Source organism: Accipiter gentilis, unplaced genomic scaffold (genome assembly GCF_929443795.1).
Source record: "Accipiter gentilis unplaced genomic scaffold, bAccGen1.1, whole genome shotgun sequence".
Classification (NCBI taxonomy): Eukaryota; Metazoa; Chordata; class Aves; order Accipitriformes; family Accipitridae; genus Astur; species Astur gentilis.
The window spans coordinates 641,911-666,778 of NW_026060956.1; the positions used below are offsets into that span (position 1 = coordinate 641,911).

At 58.1% G+C, this 24,868-nt stretch overlaps 1 protein-coding gene across 1 annotated transcript; it reads left to right on the forward strand.

The window, feature by feature from the left end:
* The first annotated feature begins 4,977 nt into the window (after positions 1-4,977).
* LOC126037194 (adenylate cyclase type 10-like) lies at positions 4,978-22,975 on the forward strand. Its single transcript, XM_049797458.1, has 24 exons — positions 4,978-5,100; positions 5,218-5,326; positions 5,630-5,734; positions 6,853-6,891; positions 7,541-7,684; positions 8,416-8,621; positions 9,066-9,152; positions 10,129-10,320; positions 10,435-10,556; positions 11,194-11,270; positions 11,580-11,769; positions 12,681-12,733; positions 14,136-14,289; positions 15,008-15,200; positions 15,728-15,814; positions 16,301-16,584; positions 17,209-17,345; positions 18,233-18,349; positions 19,392-19,646; positions 20,344-20,682; positions 21,485-21,699; positions 22,082-22,189; positions 22,347-22,525; positions 22,798-22,975. The coding sequence occupies exons 1-24, from the start codon at positions 4,978-4,980 to the stop codon at positions 22,973-22,975; spliced, it is 3,693 nt and encodes a 1,230-aa protein (XP_049653415.1).
* The last annotated feature ends 1,893 nt before the right edge of the window (positions 22,976-24,868 follow it).

Consider the following 24,868-nt stretch of genomic DNA (forward strand, 5'->3'; position numbering starts at 1 on the left):
AATTGGCATGAAACTATGTTGGCAAACTGTCTAACGTGTGATAACCATACATCACCAAAGATACGCTACAGGCCTTGCTTCTTTGGGAATCGCTTCAGGGAAGACAATGAGGAGAGCCCTCCCGTTGAGTCACGAGGTTCAGAGCAGACCCCCTTGCTTTCTAGGCTCCTTCTCCGAGAGGAGCCTAGGGGCGGCTGGATCTACTCTTAGTCCCAGACTTGGTCAACTGTTTATGCCTAAAGTGATGAGATGTAGGCATCATGGAAAAGGAGAGGGGGCAGGAGGGAGGGGAGGGAGAGGGAGAGAGAAGATGATTTCACCAGTCCTGGGTCCAGCACTGGTTCAGTCAGCCGAGGGGTCCAGTCAGCTGAGAGGTCCCCTAGCAGTGGGCTTGCACAGCTGGGGCTTCCGTGTGTGTGTCCTTTTATCATCCTTGCCCCCTCCTTTGGGTGGGCACTCAAGCTCCTTACGCTAATTAGGTAGCCTTTGGGAAATAGGTCTGTGGGCTTGGGGGTTGTTGGGGGAGTAACTTCCCCTTGCCTGCAGATGTGATCTTTTGCCATGCACAGTGAGCTGCCCTGCTCAGCACATCAAGAGCAGCATATCAGAACAGGGAGCTGTGCCCCCTCTAGCATGCCCTCCCCTCCCTCTCCTGTTGCTGATGGGGTGCTGATGGGCTGCTTTTCACCTGTGGTTCCTTGCTGGGCAGAGTTCCTTGTTATGCCCTTAAGCAGAACTTGCCCCACCACAATGTTTGAGACATTAACTTTTTCAGTCCCTCACAGGGGGTCCCAGGTTTGGGGTCCCCAGGGTTTGAGGGTCCCAGGTTTGGGGGTTTCCAGGGCTGAGGGATCCCCAGGCTTTGGGGGCTCTGGAATTTGGGGGCTCTAGGGGTCTGGGTGTCTCAATCCTCGGGGAGTGCCTGGGGTTTAGGGGGCCCCGGTGTTTGGGGAGGCTGGGTCGGGGGAGTTGCAGCATTCCCAGAGTTTGGGGCTCCCATGTTTGGGCGTCCTGGACTTGGGGGTTCCTTGGTTGGGGGTCGCTGGGGTTCGGAAGTCCCGGGTTTGGGAGTTCCCAGGCTTGGGGGTCACCACCTTCAGGATCCACAGAAGCAGCACCATCTAGGTGGTTTCTTACTAATCCTGTAACGGAAGAAATACATCGTTCTTCTTTGGTGTGGTGTGCCAGCTTTGTGGAGTTACCCTCCAGCACCCATCTCTGCGCAGACATGAAAGAAGCCAATTTCTCAGCTCTGCGCGTAAGACTGGCTTATTGCGCACCGGGTACCGACCCCCGCTTGTGGGACAACACATCTGCAAGTACGGTACTGACCCAGATACGAAACAGAGGGTGCCAGTTAATCCCAGGTGCCACATACGCTGCACCTTCTTCCATCGCCTCCTCTCCATGAATTGTTTTCCAGTCTCTCCCACCTCCTCCCAGCTCAGATACCTGCACTCTGGCTCAGGGCTGGCGACCCTCGGGGCAGCAGCAGGAGCTGCTCTGACCCTGGTGCTGGGGTTGTCCCTGGGGCTGAGCACTCGGGCCCAGGGCTGGTGAGCTGGGCCATGACAGGGCCCAGGGCTGATGAGGTCTCCCCCAGGCCCGTCCACACTGCGAGACCACCTGCCCCTGCAACTGTAACTGTAACCAACCGCAACTGTAACTGCCCCTGGTCCCCCCCTCGCCCCGGCTGCCCCACCCCGTCTCTCCCCCATTTCTCCTCAGGCCACTGGGCCTCTGCCCCCCCCGGCCCCACCCCAGGTCGGCAGTGACTGACAGGCCAACACCGGCTCCGCTGATTGGCTCAGCCGTGGCCAATGGCACAGCAGGGGCAGCCCGGGCCTCTCCTCACAGAGCTGCCCTGCACCAGCTGCCCCCGCCTCAGCGCAGCTGCGCCTCAGCCAGCCGGGACACTGGGCCTGCGGAGAGACGGCCTTCGAGAGGGGCCATTTCACCTGGAGCTGTTCTCTCAGCAGCGCAAGGTGTGTGCGCAGGTCTGCCCTCCCTCAGAACCTCCCCGGTCTGCTCGTGGGGTCTGGGCCTGCTCAGGGAGGGAGGGAGGGGAGGGAACAGGAGAGGGCAGGAGGGGATCTGCTCTGGATTGGCAAGTCTTTCCCAAAATGCGGGTCGGTCTGTGCTCCAGCCACAGCCCCGGGCAGGAGGAGCTGCATGACGGGAGCCGCTGGCCTCGGCCAGGCCTGCACCTGGCAGGAGACAGGGCTCTGGGCCCGGTCACACTGCCCACGTTGAGCCCAGCACCCAGGGCCTTCGTCAGGCCTCACCTTCCCCTGGGGCTGAGGAGGAGAGACACCCTGTCCTGGCGTGGCGCGGGGCATCCTCCTGCGGCCAGAAGGAAGGACAGAGCCCTGTCACTCTCCCCACAGGGGCTGACCACCGTCCTTCCCTTCTGTCCCTGGGGCTCCCCAGTGCTGGCAAGGCCCTGCGGGGCTTCAGGGCCAAGCAAACGCTGGGGCCCCGAGGGCTCCTGGGGCAGCTTTGGGCATCTCTGAAGCTGAGGCGTGGCTGCCCCTTTGCTTCTGCAGATGCAGTTATCTGCTACCCGCTTCATGATCCGAACCGTTCCTTCGTCGTGGCACGTGGACTGGACAGATGCCACGTCCCTGTCAGTCTGGGAGGACTTCAGGGAAACAAGGAAGTTGCAGCATGCACCCAGGTAGGAGGACAGTGGAAAGGAGCCCTGACAAGGTTTTTCTGCTGTTTCAGAGCTGAACTCAGACGTTTGTGTGCATCCCAGCACCAAAGTCTGCTTTTTTTCCCTCCAAGCTGCACAGCTTTTTGCCAGCAAAAGCGAGTCGGCCCGAGCTGGTCTGTGGGGTAACTTGGCTCCTTCCATTTTGCGTTGCATGCCTACACTTTTCCTTTTTTCCACCAATGTCTTCCTTTCAACCCCCTTCCCCCCAAGTTCCATCCTCTTTCAAAGGTGATTCTGATTTCAGTTTCTAGACAGATCACGGAGCAGGTAGACACAGGATGTAAGCATGGACTGGTCTCTACCTTCGGAGCTGTAGGCTGAGCTGGTTTACCTTTACAGGCTAGATAGATAGGGGCTACGGGCAGAGTTTCTGTTTTGCTCATTAGTACTCCTTTTGGGGCCCTGTGACAGTAAGTTTGTCTGCCGGCAGATCCGCAGCAGTTAAAACTGACACTGAAAGAGTTTCAAGGACGGATGCTGTTCTGTGTGTTTCATTTTGGGTACCCATTTCATTGAGCTAGAATTATTCCTTTGCAGTTAGGTGACGGCGATCTTCTTGCACTGGTCTTTTCTTTCTGGAGCGCATCCTGATGTCCTTTGTCATCCAGAGCTTTCCCCTCTGCTGCCAAGAAGAGCGATGGTCGTGATGAGGACTAAATCCTGTGAGTAACGATTTCTTCAAGTCTGATTATGAAGGTGCCAAGCCTCGTTTTGGGGGTCCAAAGGCTTCACTTCAGGCCCAAAGCCTCATGTTTAGCTTCCAACGCCTCTTTCTTAGGGACGAAATCCTCCTTGTCATGGGCCATAGGCTCGTTTTCAGGATTCGGCCTGCAATTTTGAGGGCCCAAAGCCTCATGTTGAGCATCCAGAGACCCATTTTTAGGGTGCAAAGCCTTAGGTGTTGGTACCAAAGCATCATGTGAGGGCCCCAAACCTAATTTCAGGGTTCAGAGCCTCATTTTCATTTGTAAAGCACCATTTCTAGGGCCCAAAGCCCCATTCTTAAGGCCTTGACCCTCCTTCAGAGAGTCGAAACCCGCCTTTCACAGCTCTAAGCCTCAAATGTTGTGCCCAAAGGCCTGTATTTGGCATCAGAGCTTCCTTTCGGGGGGCCATAGAGGAACCAATAGGTTCACCTTGTTGTCAGGGTCCAAAGCGTATTCGTAGCATCTCCCCCATTCTTTGCAGTGACAAAGGCTGCTTCTGAGGGCTGAAATCCTCATTTGGAGGGTCCAAACCTGTCTTTCATTACCCATGGCCTTTTTTGAAGAAGCCACAGTTTCATTTTTAGGATCCTGTGGTGGTGTTTATGTCACTGCCGATAGGGCAGGCCCAGGAACCTGGCTTGTGCAGATGCTTGTGATGTCACTTGTGGCCCAGTTCCTCTGCCGGAGAGGGCAGAGGCTGAGCGGCCTCAGGAGAAACAGGCGAGAGATGGGCCGGGGGCAGCTGGGGCAAGGGAGGGAGCAGGGCCAGGACCAGGACCAGGGGTGCTACGTGCACAGGAACAGGTATCTCATTTTTATAGAGCAGCATCATGTTTAGGATCCAGCCAGTTGCTTTGAGGCTCCAAGCTGCATCCTGAGTTTCCAAGCCCTCATTTTTATGCTCCAAACCCCTCTTTTAGGGCCCAAAGCTTCAGGTTTAGAGTCCAAAGCTTCAATTCTAGGGTCGGAAACCTCCTTTTTATGGTCCAAAGCCTCATTTTTAGGGTCCAAGCCTCATTCATCAGTTCCAAGCCCCACTCTTCAGGTGCAAAGACTCTTTTTGAGGGCCCAGAGCATCATTCTGAAGGCCCAAAGTCTGATGTGGAAGGGCCAGAGCCTCCGTTGTAGAGGCCCAAGCCTTATTTACAGTGTGCAAAGGCTCATTTTCAGGCCCCAACCCCCAGTTTTTAGCTTCCAAAGTCTCCTTTTTAGGATCCAGTCTGCAATCCGGAGGGTTCAAATGCTCATTTGGAGGGCCCAAAGCCTCATTTTAGGGGCCAAGCTCCTCGTTTAGGGTACGAAGCCTCATTTGGAGCCTCCAAAGACCCATTCTTAGGGTGCAAGGCCTTAGTTAGGTAGCTGCAAATTCAGCGACGGGTCGCTGCACGAGCCTCCCTTCGGCACTGTCCTCCAAGAAGTGGGGCGGCGCTGGCTGCCTCTGAGTCATTGGCTCAGCGTCAAGGAGGGAGACTGGGTCACGGCGGCAGCTGCTCGGCAGGCGATGACATACAGACGATGTCGCTGTTAGCTGATTGTGTTGCTTGAGGACAGATGATGGGTAAGCAAGTGATAACCTACGGAGGAGGTCACTGCCAGATGATTGTGAGCACCGCCATGAGGGCAGAGGGCCAGTCCCGCACAGAGGCCCCGGGCTCACTGTGCAACTCGCACTGTGTGGTGAGGTCCTCGTCCTCCCAGCTGGGCACGGCCATCTTCTCCTGAGGTACCCCGTGTGCCACAGGGCGCTGATGATGGCTTCTGCCTGGGAGAGGAACCGTTCGTTACCACTCACAGCTGGAGAAAGCAGCAGCTTTTCTCCCCAGTCTCATTGCTGAGGACTACCTCAAGATTATCAGTCCCGTTCAGGCTGTCCAAGGAGTGCTGCTCTTTGCGGATATTTCAGGTGGGGTGAGCAGGGAGGAGCAACCACGGACACGAGCCTTTTTGGGACACGCTAGGCCCTTTGGAGCCCTGCCCCGGCTCCTCAGACAGAGTGGCCACCTTGTCACTGCTGAGGTGTTCTGCTGGGATGCCCAAAGAGAGGGGGACGGGTTATGTTGGGCGGTCAACCACTGCCACCACCAGCACTGAGCCAGCGCGTGGGAAGGTGTGACCTACAGGTTCTCGGGCCGGGCAGCATGGAACTGGCTGCCAGGTCCTTTGTCCCACGTGGGCATTTCCTGACTTCTGGGTGTCCCTGTTACAGGTTTCACTGCTTTGACAGAGAAGTTCATCCAGAGGGCCGGCCCAGACAGAGGCACTGATGAGCTGGCGCAAACCCTCAATTCCTGCCTGTGTGACATTTTGGAGGGTAAGAGCCGTGCTGCGGGACTGTCTGCCATCGGGCCGTGAGGCTGCTCATGGAGGGTGGGGGTAGACATGCTGGGCAGCCTGGTCCTGCCTCCTTGCAAGGGCTGGGGCTTTCTGTGGCCTGCAGGAACAGCAAGAGCAGCCAGGGTCTCCCGGTGAGTCAAGACGGGCGCAGGTCCTTTCTGCTCCCCCCCTGTGGCTGAGGAGGCACCCGCTTTCTCAGCAGCTTCCTCTGTGCTTCTGGCATGAACACCCGGCTCAGTGATGCATTAGTGCCCAGAGCAGGCTGGGGGCATCCAGCAAGTGCCAGCGCACAAGTGACCCGAGGATGCTGGCGCTGATATATGTGTGCCTGTGACACCCTCGCGGGCGCCTTTTCACAGGGGACTTCTTGACCCTTCTAAGCTGACCGTGAGCACATTGGTGGCCACCTCTTTGGCAGCCCCTGTAGAGCAAAGCAAGAGAGTCCTCAAAGACGATGAAGGGTCTGGAGCATCTCTCCTATGAGGAAAGGCTGAGAGAGCTGGGACTGTTTAGCCTAGAGAAGAGGAGGCTTGGGGGGTGATCTTAGTAATGTGTCTAAAACCTGAAGGGAGGGTGCAACGAGGACAGAGCCAGGCTCTTTCCAGTGCTGCCCAGTGTCAGGAGCAGAGGCCACGCCCCAGGCATGTACTGAAACCCAGGATGTTCCCTCTGTACGTCAAGAAAGGCTTTTTGACTGTGAGGGTGGCCGAGCGCTGGCACAGGTTGCCCAGGCAGCTTGTGGAGTCTCCCTCCTTAGAGCTATTAAAAAATGATCTAGCCACCGTCTTGGGCAGCTGGCTCTGTGCAGCCCTGCTTGAGCAGCAGGGTTGGACCAGATGGACCCCAGAGGTCCCTTCCAGCCTCCACCTTTCTGAGATCTGGTGGCAGCTCGCAGGCCTGCCTCCGTGCCTGCTGTGCACGTAGCAGGGCTGTGGCCCCTGTGAGCCCGGGAGGCAGGCCAGAGTGGTGCTTTCCTGGGCTGTGCCCCACGGTGCACCCTCACCTGGGTGCTCCTCTCGGGGCGGAGGGGCTTGCTCTGTGGCTTCTGGAAGAAGGTGTCCACATGACTCTTCCTTTCCTTCTCTCTGTCCGCAGAGGTGCTGACTTTTGGAGGAGACATCTTTAAGTTTGCTGGTATGTACTTAGGACGACGATGCCCACGTGTGCTGACCTGCAGCATTTACCTGTTGTGGCGGCCATTTGCTGTGCTCTGCTTCTCAAGAGGCTCTGTGTAGCACCTTGAGGCGGCGTCCTGGCCACTCACGCAGCCCCCGTGCAGTGCCCTTTCTCCAGGCTTCTCTTTCTCCCGGGGCCTGCCTGCCTCCGGTTTGGCTTTGGCAAGGGCTGTTGTCTCCCTCATTCTGCCCCTGCTGGTAGGACCCTGGGCTGGGGGTGGGGGGACAAGGAAGCACTGAGAGGAGGAGACCCCCGAGAAAGCGCAGCCAAAGGTGTGTGTCGGGGTGGTGGTGAGGGGCGGGGAGGCCCTGGTGATGGCGGAGCTCGGGCTGCCAGGCTGCGAGGGCAGGACGAGGCCCTGGTGTGCTGCAGCTGCAGAGGAGCGCTCGGGGCAGGGGGTGCCAGCGCTGCCGGCTGTCGGCTGCTGTGGCTGGCCCGGGAGAGGAGAGGTGTGCCGGTGCCCAGGGTTTGGCCCTCCAGGACGATGCCCTCCCACAGGCCCATCTTCCTCAGCGCGTCGGCCGGTTTCTGCTGTCCCTGCCACTGAGCGCAGGTCGGGGAGAGTCAGGTCTCAGCAGAGCCTTTCCCTTTCCCTCACTTTCCCCAGGGGATGCTGTGCTGGTGCTGTGGAGAGCACCACCCCGGGAGCTGGCTAAGACCATCAGCCTGGTGCTGCAGTGTAGCCGGCAGATCCAGAGGAAGTATGGGAAGCGTGACACGCACGTGGGTCAGAAGATCCAGCTGAAGATAGGTACGGGCGCCGTGGCACGGGGTGCTTCTCGCTGGCAGGGAATGGGGGGATCCGTCCTGGGGCTAGTGCCAAAGGAAAGCATCTCCTGCGAGCATTTAAGGGGCCAGCTGTAGTCTGGGCGGGGATGGGAGACCAGGCCTGCTGGGTTTGCGTGCATTTGCAGATGCAGAGGAAGCTTAAAGGCAAAGCGGGCGTCAGATCAAGTATTAGGGTCCTCAAATGTCTGATTTAGCACAAATGTCTGTGGGAGGTAGTTATCTTTCCATTTTTTCGGGGGGGAGGGGGCAGCTTTGCATCCTTTGCCCTGCTGGATTCTCCCCTGCCTCTCACAAAGAGCAAAGGGGAGCTGCTTTGCACATGGCTCTGGGAAGGGCTTTGGCAGGCTGTCATGGGTGTTGTCAAGCAGACAGCTACAACCTGCCTGCACGTTAGCAGAGCAGGCAGTGATCAAGCCCGCCTGGTTTGCTGGGCTTCTGGGCAGGCTGCTGGGCTTCTGGGCAGGCAGCTGGCTAAGACACCCGGCACTCTCAACACACTGTCTGTTTCTAGACACCCGTTTCAGGGACCTGTGTCAGTATGCCCCTGAGTAGGATGGAGGATGCCCTCCCTTTCCATAACGCCAGTCTCCCCACTGGGCTTCAGATTAGGTTCTGAACAGCTGAGATGCTGGGGGCTGTAGAGCTCAAAATCTTCCCTGTGTCAGTGCTGCTTCTCCCTCTCTTTCTCACCAGGGATCTCTGCAGGGCCCGTGGACCTCCTGGTAGTCGGAGACAGGAGGCGGCAGTACTTCTTGATCTGTGGCGAGGCCCTGGATGAAGTTTGTGAGGCGGAAGAGCTTGCGAATGCAGGTGAAGTAATCCTCTCAGCCACCTCCTGGGAGCTCTGTGAGCAGCACCGGCTCAGGACCAGGCGCCTTGCAGGCAAAAGAGCTGTGAAGGTAGGTGGGTGGCATGGCCTGTAGAGCCATTTTGAGGACCCAGACCTGGACATGAAGGAGGGAGGTGTCAGAAGGCTGAGGAGCTGGATGTGGAGAGAGTTGGAGCTGTGGAAGTGGGTGGGCAGCTGAAGCTCTTGTCCTTCCCTCTCAGGGGTAACAGTGGTCTGGGCTTGCTTGGTTTGAGGGGTCGGGAGGCACTGGGAGGGTTTTGGCCCCACCAGCCATGTCCTCTGTGGGTCATGGCGCTGTTGCTGACAGCTGGGGGATGCTTGGGTGATGCCTGCCCAGCTCCGGTGCTTCTGAGGAAGCACTGCTGTCCCATCCAGCCAGGTGGGCTTGTTCTCCCCTTTTCTGGGCAGTGACGGTGGAGGGCAGGCTTTGTCCCCTGGGACTCCTGGGGAGGCCAGTGGCAGTGCCTTCACGCCGTGTGTCTCCAGGTTACAGGCATGGATCCGATGTCTTGGTCAGAACGCCAAGACGCTTTACGCAAGCTTGTACGACACCCAAGGAGCCAGCGCTTGGAAGGGGAAGGTGAGTGCCAACTTCACCTTGTTCGCGGCTTGCCTGGAAAGCTGGGGCCTGGCTGCTTCAGGGGCCAGAGAGGAACCACCTGCGCCCTCTTCCTCCTTTCGGCTGGCACTCGTGCTTTTGGCCCTCGCGTGCATCAGCTGGGGCGGTGGCTGCTGCTGCCTTCTCCCTCCAGGGGACAGCACTGCCGTGAGCATCTGGAGGTGGCAACATGAGCAAAGGCAGAAGACTCTTTCTCCCCCGTTTCCCGTGCCAGCCCCTGCTTTCCAACACCTCGTAGTCCTGTCCTCCCAGCGACCACCTGCTTTTTCTCTCCTCAGGTGCCATGAGACCTGCTCTTCTCCTGCCCGGTGGCGCTAATGCGTACGACGTGCTTAGCAAGTACATGTCAGGAGCTGCTCTCGGGAAGGTACGTCCAGGCCACCACTGCTGGGGGCTGCATTTTTGGAGGGCAGAGGAAGTGGTGCATTGCAGAGATGGAGTTCTCACGAGAACAGACAAAGAGAAGGAAACGCACCCTGAGAAGACAGCGCGGGGAAACTGAGCCAGGGGGCACTGGTGCCGCACCATTGCGTGTGTTGTCCTCAGAGAGATACGGGTGGTGGGCGGCAGACTTCTGTCTGCCTGTCTTTTCTGGGGGTATGGTTCTGGATGCGCCGGGGTGGTGGTGGTGGGATAAAGGGGAGGTTGCACTGAAGTCCCCAGAGCATCCCTGCGGGTCGCCCCTCGTGTCCACACCCGTCCCAGGATGGGGTGGTACCGGAGCACCTTTCTCTCCTTTGTCATTTGCGTTAATGATTCGGTATCTGCCTGCCACAGGCTGGGCAGCCTGCCCGCCATGTGCACTGAGAGAAGGATTCAGCCCTTCCTCGGGGAGTACCTGCTATTGCCAGTATGCCTGCTCTCCCTCGGTGTCTGGTATGGGCAGTAAGCCCCCGGGAGAGCAGGCTGGTGAAGCCATCCTGCTCTTGTCTTCCAGCTTGATGACAGAGTGCCGCTGGACCTCTTCTCTGAGCTACGGCCGGTCACCAGCCTCTTCGTCCAACTGCAGTTGACTGCAGGAATCAGCACAGTGGACATCCGCACCCTCATCCACGATGCCAGCAGGAAGATGCTAGAAATCCTCTGTCCTCACAAAGGCAAAATCAACAAAATCGTCCTGTTTGATAAGGTGAGTGTGTGGGAGCAATCGCTTCCCCCCACCCTGAGGGGGTGGGCGGTGAGGAAGAGGGAGAGGCTCCCTCTTAGGCATTGTAGCAAGATGTGCTGCATCCGTCCTTGGCAGGGCTGCATGTTCCTCTGCGTGTTTGGCCTCAGTGGAGAAAAGCTGCCCTACGAGAGCATTCACGCCTTGCAGAGTGCTATTCAGATCTTCAATTCCTGCTCCACGATGCTCATGGAAGTAGAGTGAGTGTGTGGTGGGGGTGCGTGCTGCTTGGGATGGCGCAAGGGGGCTTCCCAGAAAGAGACGTGTCTTCTAGCTTGCTCTGCCTTGTCCCTGGCAGGAAGGAGGCAGTGCCCTGAGAGGTGGCAGGCAAGCCCCGGACTTAGCCCTCGGCAGCCAGGCGGAGTCCCGCCAAGCACACCCTGCTAGCCACCGTGCTGGAACGAACCCTTGCAAGGGCAAGAGGCTCCTTGGTGCCAGAGGCAGGCCCTTCTGGGCGACTGGCCCATGAACAGGGATGGGGTCCAGCCACCTGATCTCAGGTTGCTGCCATCGCAGGCAGTGACATCGCGGGTGCCTTCTTCCCTCCCTCTTTGCTCATGAGAGGGCTGTGGCCTTCTGCAGGTTGCAGCTCAGGGAAAGTGGCCTCAGGGGAAGTGTCCAAAACATCCCACATGCGCTCTACCCCTGTCCTTTGTCCCTTGCAACGTGGGTATGTTGCGCCCCTGAGCTCTCCACGTCCCCAGGACCCGCGCTGGCAGGACAGGATGGCAGGTGGCCCAGGCTAGCGCCGAGGGGAGATGCGGGAAGGGATGAATCTGGGCGGGCAGGACTGCGCCTGGGGCGCTGCTGAAGCTGCACTGTTTCCCTGTGTGCCAGGGCAGTGTCTGTTGCAGTTACCAGTGGGATGGTGTTCTGCGGAGTCACCGGCCACCCTCTGAGGCATGAATACACAGGTAGGAGGCGTGTGTCTGAGGCGCGGGAGGCTGGCGTGGGCCTGCTTAAGCATAGCACTCTGGAAGAGGAAGGCGGGCTGGGAGAGGGCTTTCCCAGCAGCCGGTCAGGAGCGGCCCGGGCAGTGCGGGTCCTGGCCCGTGGCAGGAGAACGGGCTCTGTGGCCGTTTGTTCCCCTGGGTTCTGCTGATCCCGCTGTGGGGTTGGCCTGTGCTGGAGGTGAGGCAGCCGTTGGCCTGGAAGGGCGCCACGGGGCTGGTCGCACGGGTACGTCAACGCACGCTCTCGCACGCTCTCTCTCTCTCTGGCAGTCGTTGGCCAAAAGGTGAATTTGGCAGCCCGGATGATGGTGCACTACCCTGGGCTGGTGTCCTGTGATGCAGTGACCTACGCCTCCTCTCGGCTGCCCCCTTACTACTTCAAGGAGCTGCCGGAGAAAAAGATGAAAGGCCTCAGTCATCCTGGCACTCTCTATCAATATGTGGGGATCACCAAGAAGAGGTGAGTGACCTCCGAGAGGGCTGGACGAGGGGATTGTGGCATCAAGGGTGCAGCCTTGGCCAGCAAAGAGGAATTAGGCAGAGAGAGACCAAGCTGGTCTCCCTTGCCTGTGGCTGAGACGGTCAGAAGCCCTGGTGCGGGAGGCTTTTTGCCTCTCTCCCCTGCTGTCTCCTGCTGCTAAGAGAGCGGGAGTGAAGCCCCAGGGATGGGGAAGGTTAGTCTGTCTTGGCAGACACAACCTGGCCTTGCAGGCTCTGTCCAAATGGCTTTCAGCTGTGCTTGCTCCACCACATGCCCTGGTAATGCTGACCCAAGGAGGTTTTTGGGACAAGCCGCTTCCGAGCAGGAAGCTTTGGGCCAGCCTGGTTCCCATGGGGAAATGTGGACCGTGGGGACACCCTTCCTCATGTCGTCCTGCTGAAACCTCAGCTTTTCCTCTGGGCCAGGATTTGACCTTCGCTTTGGATGACGGTTTGAACGTTAACATTGCCATCTCTTGGAAACTCCAGGAGGAGTTGAGCCAAAGGTGCTAGGTGCTTGGCATCCCAGCCCGTTCAGTGACACAAGTCCTCCTTTCCAAGACACTTGTTTCTCTTGGCCAGCGTGTGCTAGCCAACAGCACACCCTGGCTCCTTTCACGTGTCTGCAGCGTCTCTTGGTTTGGCCTCTGATGGTGGCCTCTGGATACGTTCTGCTGTTCTGCCATGGCCGTTGGGCTTCTTTATGCTTGAAGCTGTCCTAGCGTGCAGCTTGAACTTTGGGTGGGGGTGCATACAGGGGAAAACATGCTGCCCGAAAGACAAGCAGGTGCACGAGGAGCACATCCTGCCCCTCCATGCCAGGCTGCTTCTCTGTGTCCCCTGGCTTCTCACCAGCTAATTGACTGGTGTTTTCTTTTCCCCTGCTTCTAGCATATTTGGCATGGGTCTTGCCAAGAAGAGGTCAGAGTACGCCCCCTTACTGGGTAGGTGGAGAATGCCTTGCTCTTCTGAAGCCCAGTTTCTTCCCCTTGGTAACTTTTAGCACCACGCTGGGGCGGGAGAAGCTTTTGCCAGGGATGGTGTTGCTGCAGAGGCCCTAAGGAAGTGCGGCCTCTCTCGGCCCCTACTTGGTTGACCTCTTTGGGGTGGAAAGCAGGGTGAGGCGCCTGGTGCTGCCTTGCCCTGCTCCAGACCTGGTACGAAGGTACCTTTCAGCTAGGGAGCTGCTCACGCCTGGGGGCTAAACTGATCCCGGTCTTTGGGATCAGGAAAGCGATTGCCTTCTGCCAGTCTGACGGAGAGTTCCGGTGGTGGGTTCTCCCCCTTGTACTCCTCAGAGATCCTTTCTTGGCAGCATCTGGGCGTAGACATGGCAATGTCAGGACCCACGGGGTGCCTTTAATCCCTCGGTGTCTTGCTGGAGGTTTTGGGCCCTGTTACAGGTTAACCCCGGGAGGCAGCTCAGCCCCACAGAGCCACTCGCTCCCCCCAGCGGGATGGGGAAGAGAATCGCACAGCTTAATAGGTAGAGCAAAAGCTGCGCAAGCATGCAAGGCCAAATCAGGCATTCGTTCCCTGCTTCCCATGGGCAGGCAGGTGTCTAGCCATTTCCAGGAAAGCGGGGCTGCATCGTGCGTAACGGTGACTTGGGAAGACAAATGCCGTAACTCCAAACGTCCCCCCTTCCTCCCTCTTTCCCCCAGCTCTTCTTGCCAAGCACCGCATCATATGGTACGGAATAGGCCTTTGGGCAGTTGGGGTCAGCTGTCGTGGCTGTCGTGCCCCCTCCCAGCTTCTTGCGTGCCCCCAGCCTGCTCGCTGGCGGGGCGGCGTCAGAAATGGTAAAGGCCTTGACGCTGTGCAAGCGCTCTTCAGCAATAACCAAAACATCGTTGTGTTATCAACGCCCATGTCTGGTCACAAATCCAAACCATAGCACCATAGGAGCTATCACTGAAGAAAATTCACTCTAGCCCAGCCAAAAGACACTGAAGATGCTGCCTCAGCTCCCAGGAAGTGCCCTGTGGCTCATGCTACAGCGAGGAGATGCTGCAGCGACTCGCATCATCTCTTCCAGTCTTGTGCTGGATCGCTGCGGGGAGTTGCACGGGGCCGGCTGAACCTCTGTGTCTGTGGGAGGGCAGAGGGTGGCGGGACGGGGAAGAAGGCATGGAAGCTGCACTGTGGGGCAGGCGGGCCGGCTGCCGCTCTGGGGAAGGCAGAGGTAAAAAAGCTGGGATGAGTGGGCAGGAAGGAGGCCTGGCTGTAGGCAGGCTGGTGGAAGTGGTGGCAGGACAGGGAACTGCGGTGGAGGGTGCCAGCCAAAGTGGCATCTCTCTGCTTTTCAGCACGCCCAGCAGCTGGTTTTCTTGTTTGTCTTCACAGGTCGGGAGAAGGAGATTGACCGCTTTGGCAGCTGCTTGAAAGCCTATGAGGACTTAGGACAAAGCCACATCCTGGCGTTTGAGGGCACGATGGGCTCCGGAAAGAGCCACTTACTTACCGAACTGGCCTATTTAGGCCAGGCTGCTGGCCACAGGTACAGGTTTTTGACCTCTAGCTTTGGGATGCTGCCCCTGCCCATCACCTGGCAGCCATAGAACAGTCCGTCCCCTCTGCTGGTGCGCCTGGTCCTTGGACTGCAGCCTCCCGAGAAGGCCTCCTGGAGACTCTCCCTAGGAGCACCTGCATGCTCTGCTCCCGCCTCTACACCTCTGGGGAGTTGGAGGTGGCTTCTTGAGCCGTGGCCTTTCCTCCTTCACCTCTGGGCCAGGCACAGATAGAAGGAAAGAGCCCGAGCCCAATGCTTTTCATCTGACTCGAGATGCAACAGACAGCAGGGTGGCCTGTCTCAGAAGCCCTGCTTGCCCTCTGCTCCTTCCCAGAAGGAGCACTGGGGCAGAAAAGCCTTCCTGTGGTCTGGGAGTCAGGCTGCTAAGGTCTGGAGCCCAAAGGCAAACCCACCACTTGCTCCATCCTTGCCCCTTAGCCCCGTGAGTTCCTCTGCAGGGGGGACGTAGCGAGACCTGGGCCGGTGCTGTGGAGACACAAGAGTCTGGAGCCGGCTCTCCCAGTGGCTTGGCAGCAATTGCCCCTCTGTGCCCTTTCTCGTATGAGGAGTGAAAAGCTTGGCCTCCTCTGGGAAGCACTTTGAGACGAGTGGCTGACGAGCACCCCCCCAAGGGCATCTGCACCCCTTTTGTCTTAGAAGGCTTGGGCTGTTGGGGATCTCAGTCCCCTTTGCTTTTGCACGGCAGGGTAGTTGCCATGGAACTGCTAGAGGCCAACGTGAGGCAGTCCTTCTCTGCCATCCGTACGCTGATGGCCAGGGCCCTGGGCCTCCAGGACAGTGAACCGTGCGGTGCCAGGCAGTGCACGCTGCAGACAAAGCTCCGAGGGACAATCGAAGAGAGCAGCTTTTGTCTCCTCAATGACATTTTCCTTGTCGAGGTGAGAGCAAGAGGCGTCTCTGGCCCTGGAGAAGGCCTTCTCATGAGCTTTTCGGGGTCTGATGTTGTGTGGGCGCGCTGCTGGGAGTGCCTGAGCTCGGGGGTGGGAATCGTGGGGGTGGTAGCACAGGTTTCCCATTCCTGGGCCCTGGGGGGCTCCCTTTCTGGGGTGAGTTCATGTCCTGCGCTGCATCTGGCAGTGCCTGGTGCCTTGTTCAGCACCTTGGAAGTGGCACTGGAGAGAGGCTGGTGCTGGGCGAGTGGTCTGCTCCAGCCAGCCCAAGCTTCCTACAGGCAGAGAACCAGCTCTTCAGCCCACCCCCCAGCCCCAGCTCTGCCAGCGACCCTCAGCAGAGGGCCTCTGCTTTGGGCTCCAGGTGCAGCCCCCACTGTGGCTCCTTGCACCTGTGCTGGGGAGAGCTAAGGTGCTGAGGCCAGCAGGGGCAGTTTGCTCTGCGGTCTTGCTTGGTGGGTTCATGTGCCTAGCCCCGGAGCGATGCTTCTGCCTGACTGTGCTTTTCTGGCCAGTTTCCCGTTTCGGACAAGGTTCGCGAGATGCGTGGAATTGAAAGAAAAAAGGAGTTGCACTCGACTTGGGCAAAAGTGCTGGAGAAGGTGAGCCTTTCTCCTTCCTTCCTTCCTTCCTTCCTTCCTTCCTTCCTTCCTTCCTTCCTCCTGGGTCAGAGAAGGAAAACAAGCCTGCTGGCTGCAGACTCTGCACCACAGCAGTGTGAGTGCATGGGAGGACCACACGCCCGGGCCATCGCCCTTTGGGGCCTGAGAAACCCCCCACCCCCACGTCCCCCCTCCTCCACGCAGCCCCACAAACACACCCCATAGCTTTCCTCCCGTCGAGTGTACCCTGGACAAGGAGCAATGGCTTCTGCATTCCCTTGCCCAAGCTGCCTCCTTCTGCAGGTCAGGTGGTGTTAGGTGTGACCTTAAAATCTCAAAGAAATTGAGTCAGTAAGCTTCTGAGCAGGGAAGCAGCTGGGGAGAGACTTCAGAGCATCCTCTCAAGAGACAGAGGCTCAGTCTCCTCCCCTGCAAGACACTTGGGATTCCACTGGATTGTCCTCAGAACATCCTGCTTTTTTTCAGTCCATTGGAGGAGAATTTGGCATTTTCGTCATCGACAATGCCCATTTCATCGACCCTGCCTCCTGGAGTATCATGTCACCCGTGCTCCGAAATGTCTCCTACTTCATGGTCATGAGCTTGGCGCCGGGCTACCCAAGGACAGAGGGCTTTTGCAAAGCTGCAGCAGACAGCACAATGTCCCAGAAAATCACCTATCTTCATCTGGATGAGCTGAAACCTTCAGCTGTGGTGCAGGAGGTCTGCCAGAACCTTAGAGTAGACAGCATCTCCAGGGATCTAGCGAGGTAAGTTTGAGGCAGGGGAGCTCCTCCTGAGGGCTTGAACCTATGCAGACCACGGGCGGGAATCAGCCCCCCCGGAAAGGGAGCGCAGGGCCACTAGAAGCATCACCGACTCTAGCGAGTACTCTAGGAGGTGGGTTGCTTGTTATGCCTTGTCCTGGCAGGCGTGAGCTGAGAGCGGGCCACTGCCGAGACACAGAGCGTGGGAAGTGTCAGCCCTTCGCGGCTGCACAGAGAGGAAGGGAGGAAGAGTCCCGAGCCCAAGTGTGGCTGGGCTGTGAAAAGGCCTTGGTCTAGGTGGCCAGGCTGTGGGGGAGATTCCCTGGGACAGAGGCCTGCCCTGCTGCCAGAGAGGATCTAGGCTCCTGAGGAGGGGAAAGGCAGGGCTCGCTGCTCTGCGCTTTGGCCGTTGGCCGCAATTCTTTTCCCACGGACTTCAGCGAAGGCCGGAGGTTCGGGGGGGCCCAAAAGCCCAAGCCAGCAGAGGACTGTCCCATTCAAAGGCGAGGTGCAGCTGTGACAAAGATGCTGGCTACCCTGTATTGCCCAAGTGACTCGCTGCCCACCTGAACCGTGTTTCACTTTACTCCTCTTGTGGTGGTCACTGCCGCGTCTGCTCCTGTCCAGGTTCCTGATCCAAAGAAGCTCGGGGATCCCGTATTACTGCAAGGAGCTGCTGGGCTGCCTTCTTTGCAACAACATGCTCTTGTTCCGCACCCGGAGGCGGGGTGGAAAAGCAGAAGACAACTGGGAGAGCCTGATCAGTAAGCACCTTTGCTGCTGACTAGCGAGTTGCTGTGGCGCATTCTCCGCAGCACAGTCTTGCCCCATCGTTCCCCCGTTGATCTGGGCAGAGTCAGATCTTGCAGCAGTGCAGAACGTGGTCTGGCGGAGGCGTGGGCTCCTGCGTGCCTTGCTGTTGGGACAGCCAAAGCAGGGGCTGGCGAGTTGTGGTGGCTTGGAGGGGCCTAAATTCTTGGGGGGGTGCGGGGGGGATTGGGGGTCTAAAACACGGGGGAAATGGTTCCAGAGCACATGTGTTTCTGGTGTTTCTTAGGCATTCTAATGGGCACGTAATTTACCCTGGCCCAACGCCAGCTCACTTGAGAACAAACCCCAGCTTGAGGCGAGGGACGGGCCTGGGAAACTTGAATTCAAACCCATAAATCCCCACAAGGGTGTGGTAACGGAAGAAAACGGTGGCAATGCCGCCGAGAGCGCCATGCCAGCCAGAGTGCTGTGGCCTTGGGAGCAGCCGGGGCTGATGCTGCATTTTGCATGATCACTGGCAATTTCCCTGGCTGCGGAGGTAGCCCTGTCGAAGGCAGCAATGCTGCTGCTTTCTGTCGCGGGGCATTCAGTTGCCCCCTAGGCACTCCAGAAGCTTTGACTGAGGGGCTGTTTGGGAAAGCTGGTCTGAAGGCAGAACACCTGCCTGTTCTGGGAGGGCTATGCAAAGAAATGCTTGCAGTGGGAACCTGTTTTGCTGTGCTTAATGACCACGTTCAGCGTGTGCAGGTCTGTGCGCTTGCACTGGACCATGTGAAGTGGGACTTGTCCCATCTCAGGTGAATTTTGAAACGTTTGCAAGCCGCAAGTGACTTTGCAAATTGCCTTAGTCGTGTTCTCTTGCTCCACCCAGCTTCTGCAGTTGAGGCTTCACCCCTCACAGCAACCTCGAGCTCCAGCGCGGGGAACGATGGCACGGTCTGCTTCATCAGACCAGACGTGAACCCGGAGAACACGGTGCTGCCCACCACCTTGAAAGGTGAGGGACCGAGAGCCGCTCTGCCGGCTCGCGGCTGTGCTGGGGCCCCTTCGCGGGGCATTGGCTAGAGGGAGGCTGGGCATTTGTGTGCTGCAGAGTCACCCTCTCAGCTTGGGGGCTCTGCTGGGAAGGTGGCTCCAGTGCAACCAGGAACAGGCCTGGGGTTGCGGGCAGCCATTTACCCCTCCTGGGTGTGAACCAGCTGTGAGCCTGCTGGCTGCTTTCCAGCAGCAGGTAGGAGAGAAAAGGCTATTGGTGCAACACTAGAATGGCTCCCTTTTCTCACAGAAGCAAATCCTTTGCTGGGAAAAGTCTTTGACTTGCCGCTGACTCAGCTGTGATCGCGACTTTGCCCTCGCTATTCTCTTTTTAAGCTCCCCAGCTAATGGCGCTCTCAAGGCACTTAATCCAAACCAGATCCGTTGTTTTTTTCTGTGAATTGGCACGGAAATCCCCCCATACCAGGAGAGCGGGATGGGGGAGCTGTCAACGACTGTCCCTCCTCTCTAGCCATAGCCATTTGTATGAACCTCGAAGAAACGTCATGCTAAAGCATTCCTGCTATTACGTTGTTCTGTCCCATCCCCGCGCGCCCCCCCCCCAAAAAAAAACCAAAAACCCCAAACAAAAGGCATATTATTTTCTGGCCAAGTTAAGAGAGGCATTGTGGGGAGCTCTGAGTCCACCTCTGCTGTGGGGAAGGTTCTCTGTTTTCTGTGTGCGCTGTTGGGCAAAACCCTACTCCAGATCTGGTAGGGCGCATCATGGACGCATGTACCTGCTGGATCCTGCCCTCCTCACCCCAGGGGGGCGAGCGTCTGTTTGAGCGTCTCGCTCTTCCCCAGGCCTTGTGGCCTGCGATTCCAACAGGTGTGGAGCCATTTTGAAGACGCCTGCCCTGGGTTGCAATTGCCCAGCAGGTGCGGTGCCGAGGAGAAGAGGCCAAAGTCTACCCCATTTCATGTGTTGAGACTTTCCAGCCTCTCCAGCCTCAGCATGGGGAACAGGCAAGAGAGAAAGAGGTGTTGCTTCTTTTTGACAGAGATTGCGCTGGCCCAGCTGGACCGGATAAAGCCACTGAAGCAGACGGTTTTGAAGTTGGCAGCTGTCATCGGGCCAGTGTTTACCACCCAGCTGCTGTCACACATCCTTCCTCATGGCATCAGGCACAAGATGAATTGCTTGTTGGACATGCTGGTGAGCGACAACATCCTTAAGTGGCTGAAAACCACAGAGGTGCCAGAAGATGTCCGAGATCCTACCAAGGGGCCAGGCAGCTCTCGGCAGGCAGAGAGTGGTAAGTGGTAGCAGTGAAGAGGCCAAGGGAGCTCCCAGCTGTGTCCTGGTGGGGCTCGCCGGGGCACGGTGCACTTCCCCCCTCTGCCCCAGTAATGGCTGGGTGGAGCTCAGGCAGGCATGGCGGTTCGGGATGGCTTGTTCAAAGATCTTACAAGTCAATCTCAAAGAACGCTAGCGTTGCGCTGGAGGGAAGCTCCCACCAGCTGTCCCAAGTGCCTCTGCTCCTCTGCCTTCAAGTGCCGCTTGTAGCGCAGGCACGGGAGGGCATGTGCAATCACCGATATCCTCTCCCAGCTGCCTGCGGCATCCGCATCAAAGGTGGCCTCCAAAGTGCCCCAGGGCCTTTGAGAGGCTTTTATTCAGCTTTGATTCCCCTGTGGCGCAGCAGGGGAAGCTCAGGAGGCTGGGGACTGCCTTGCCAGGAGCGGAGAGAAAGCACTGGCCGGGGCTTGCTTCGGCTGGCGGCAACATCCCCAGCTCCTGTCTGGAGCACAGCTGAGCACTGTGTCCCCCGGGCTGTGCTAGCATCAGCAAGGCAAGGCGGGCCCTTTTGCCTCATCCTGCAAGGCTCGGTGTGCAGCAGCGCTGGTTTGCCGCTAAGGATGCTCACCAAGGCATGACTTTCATGCCCCGGCTGGGACGGCCCTGAGCCCTGGCCCCAGCTCAGGCTGATGCAAAGGCCCTTTGCCCTGCAGGTGTGGAGAGACCCTCTCTGAGCAAGAAGACCACGGAGCGGCAGTCTGGCGTGCTGGTCTTCTGTGTCCCACTGCTGCGGGAGGCTGCCTACGAGCTGTGGCCCGAGAGACAGCGGGTCGCCTTGCACCGCAAGTGCGCCGCCTTCCTGGAGCGGCACGCGCACAAATGCAAGAGCTGCAGCCAAGGGGACTTTGTTGCCTTCCACCGCTTCACTGTCACCAGCAGCCAGGAGGGAGGGAGCAGTCAGGGCCCTGCTGAGCAGGGCGACCCTCACAGCTGGGAGGCCTTGGTGCTCGCAGGAGAACAGCTGAAGAGGGATAGGACTCATGCCCCTGAGGGTATGCTGTGCACCATGCTTCACAGCCTGGGCCCTCCAGGACCCCAGGGGGGGCTGTGCTGGGGATGGGGTGGGAGGACATCTGCTAGGGACGAGCCCAGGAGGTGAGGATGGCCACTGCAGACTTTCCGCAGTGTGTCGCGACCCTTGCAAGGATCCTTGCGATCCCCAGCCCGCTGGGAGAGGGAGAGTAGTTCTTCCCCCGCGGTATGTGAGGAGGTGTCTAACCCCCTGTTTTCTTTCCTGATGCTGCAGGTGCTCTGCAGCAGCAGCAGGCTTTCCTGGAGGAGGATTTTGGGTGAGCAGACACGGTTTTGATGATTTTGGAAGGCAGTGAGCTCAGGGTGTCCAGAGGAGACAAAGGAAGCGCCGCCATTTGGCTGCCGGTTGTGACTGCAGCTTAGGGAAGAGGCTTTCTGTGGGGTGGGAGGTGGGAGGAGGTGGCCGTGGAGGTGAGGGAGGGCTTGAGGAAGCCTGTGGTCTCAGAGCGATCATCGCACTACACTGGAGCAGCCCTTGCTTTCCAGTTCCTACAGAGTAGCACTGCAAAATCTGCAGGGGAAAACCTGCCCCGGGGACTCGGGTGGTTTGCCTGTGGGAAGAGGTGACAGAAAGCCCAGCTTGTCTCTTTCTCCCTACCTACAAAGCACCTGTACGGGTCGTACGTGCCCGTGGCCTCGTGCTCTGCTTTGAAAAAGGGCTTTTGATGCCATCTCTGTGGGGAGAAAGAGCAGTACAGGTGATGCCTGTGTATTCTTTGCTCTCTTCTTCTCCTGGGAACCGTCCTCTGACTAGTGTGGCAGGACGGTTTCTGGCAAAGAGGGAACAGACAGCTGAGCTGCCCAGCAAGACCGACAGAAAGCACAGCGGTACATGCTCATGTGAATGCAAAGCCATCGTGGAATCGGTGCTTGTGCCTTTGGCTCGCCACTACGTGGCGATGGGCGGTGCTGCCAGAGCCTTCTACTACCTTCTGGAGTCTGCGGCTGCCTACCTGCATGTCTCCAACAGCTACATGGTGAGTTGCCCTGCTTGCCAGCACGCACTGTGCACAGAGGCCTGCCTGCCTGCCTGGCCGCTGCACTCGGGCATGCCTTTGCGGGACCTTGGAAGGGAAATGCTGGGGTCAGACCCTGACTTTTTCCTCTGGTTTGCCTCTTCTGCGGCAAGAGACACAAGGCACTGTGCCCTTAGCACGGGGGGCATTAGCTGGGAGGCAGTCTGAAGGATCACTGGTGCCTGTCTGTGCTCTGAGACAGTGTGACTGTGTTTGGGCGGGCGTCACCAGGGGGAGAAACAGGCCCTCTTAAGACAGATGCCAGAGGCAATGACGAGGGAGGACAAGGCTGGCCATGGGCTCTGCACCCACGCTCACCTGCTCTCTGTGTGCTTGCGCAAAGGCCCTCATGAAGCTGAACGAAGCGGAGGTCCTGAGGAACTCGCTAGAGGAGAAAGCAGATGTGATAGCCTGCTTTGAAGAGGCCACCTTCTTCAGCCTCAAAGGGGAGGTAAGAGACGGGCAGGTCTGGAGGGATCTCCCGGGGGACGGAGCTGGATGCCTCCCGCGGTTGCAGGGGATATCCCTGGCATCTCCAGCCACTTGGAGATTCCTGCAGTCTCCTGGGCAACTAGTCCATATCAGGATGCTTCCCTTTTCCTCTGCAGGTCTGCTGGCATATGGGGCACATGAAGCTGGCAAAGAAAATGCTCAGGGAGGCTTTGAGCCTGCTCGGAAGACAATTCCCCCGGACCTCCATTGGAGCCTTTGTCAAGTCTCAGGTGGAAAAGTTGCCGTGTGCCTCTTCTGTTTCCAGAAGAGTATCCTCCCTTCCGCAGGAGGCCCGGTAAGAAGCAGAACTGAGAAGCCAGGGGAGGAAGAGCCATTTCCCACCTGGTCCCAGGCATCCCGGCCCAACCTGCCTAGGCTTGAGGCCACCCTGAACCTGACACATAGGCCTTAGCAGGACCGAGGCAGTAAGGAGCCACGTGCGGGTAGACCAGGGGACGGCAGAGCCCCACACTCCCTCCCTCCTTGCACCCTGCTTTCCCCCGGCCCTGTCCATTTAGCACTGCACAGCTAGAGCCTCTGGGCCAAGCAGTTTCTCTCGTGTGGCAGGAGGAAGAGGCTAGCCTGGCTGCTGCGGCAGAGCTGCTGTCTTTCCTTACTGGAGCACCTCTTCAGCCTGGAGGGCACTTCCAGTGGACGGACGTTCTCCCGCCTGGCAGCGCGCATGAAGGCCAACACGGACAGGGCAGCGGACTCCTATCGGGCAGCAGACTCCTGCCACAGATAGACTTACGCCCAGAAGGGTGGCAATGAAGTTACCTCATTAAACAGCTCCGTCATTATGACCTTTGGAGTCGGGCCTTTCTTTCTTTCTTTCTGCGGCACGGAATGGTACGCTGTCTTATCGTTTCTGTTGATGGCTACTGCGGCGGCTCCATCAGTGATGGCTACAGCTCTCTCGCAGGCCCTTGTGCAGGCTCCTGATGGAAGACGCTTCTGATTTGAGGTCGCATTAAAACCAGAGGCCTCTAAAACCCGAGCCCTCTCTGTTGTTCTTGCTCCTCACCACCTACGTACGGGCAGCCGGCTACTGCTGCTCCCTGTCTTTCCCCCGCTAAAGGGGAGGGGTTCCCAGGGTTTAGGGGGTGTCACGTCCCAACTTCTCAGGACCATGACTCGGGTTTGCCGATTCCCACGTCAGGATTAAGGTGAAACAACACCAGGGATCCTTTAACTCCCAAAACTCAACTTCTCTTCGCTCACCACAAGAATTGGCATGCTCACCGCAAGAATTCGTATGCTCACAACAAAAATTGGCATGAAACTATGTTGGCAAACTGTCTAACGTGTGATAACCATACATCACCAAAGATACGCTACAGGCCTTGCTTCTTTGGGAATCGCTTCAGGGAAGACAATGAGGAGAGCCCTCCCGTTGAGTCACGAGGTTCAGAGCAGACCCCCTTGCTTTCTAGGCTCCTTCTCCGAGAGGAGCCTAGGGGCGGCTGGATCTACTCTTAGTCCCAGACTTGGTCAACTGTTTATGCCTAAAGTGATGAGATGTAGGCATCATGGAAAAGGAGAGGGGGCAGGAGGGAGGGGAGGGAGAGGGAGAGAGAAGATGATTTCACCAGTCCTGGGTCCAGCACTGGTTCAGTCAGCCGAGGGGTCCAGTCAGCTGAGAGGTCCCCTTGCAGTGGGCTTGCACAGCTGGGGCTTCCGTGTGTGTGTCCTTTTATCATCCTTGCCCCCTCCTTTGGGTGGGCACTCAAGCTCCTTACGCTAATTAGGTAGCCTTTGGGAAATAGGTCTGTGGGCTTGGGGGTTGTTGGGGGAGTAACTTCCCCTTGCCTGCAGATGTGATCTTTTGCCATGCACAGTGAGCTGCCCTGCTCAGCACATCAAGAGCAGCATATCAGAACAGGGAGCTGTGCCCCCTCTAGCATGCCCTCCCCTCCCTCTCCTGTTGCTGATGGGGTGCTGATGGGCTGCTTTTCACCTGTGGTTCCTTGCTGGGCAGAGTTCCTTGTTATGCCCTTAAGCAGAACTTGCCCCACCACAATGTTTGAGACATTAACTTTTTCAGTCCCTCACAGGGGGTCCCAGGTTTGGGGTCCCCAGGGTTTGAGGGTCCCAGGTTTGGGGGTTTCCAGGGCTGAGGGATCCCCAGGCTTTGGGGGCTCTGGAATTTGGGGGCTCTAGGGGTCTGGGTGTCTCAATCCTCGGGGAGTGCCTGGGGTTTAGGGGGCCCCGGTGTTTGGGGAGGCTGGGTCGGGGGAGTTGCAGCATTCCCAGAGTTTGGGGCTCCCATGTTTGGGCGTCCTGGACTTGGGGGTTCCTTGGTTGGGGGTCGCTGGGGTTCGGAAGTCCCGGGTTTGGGAGTTCCCAGGCTTGGGGGTCACCACCTTCAGGATCCACAGAAGCAGCACCATCTAGGTGGTTTCTTACTAATCCTGTAACGGAAGAAATACATCGTTCTTCTTTGGTGTGGTGTGCCAGCTTTGTGGAGTTACCCTCCAGCACCCATCTCTGCGCAGACATGAAAGAAGCCAATTTCTCAGCTCTGCGCGTAAGACTGGCTTATTGCGCACCGGGTACCGACCCCCGCTTGTGGGACAACACATCTGCAAGTACGGTACTGACCCAGATACGAAACAGAGGGTGCCAGTTAATCCCAGGT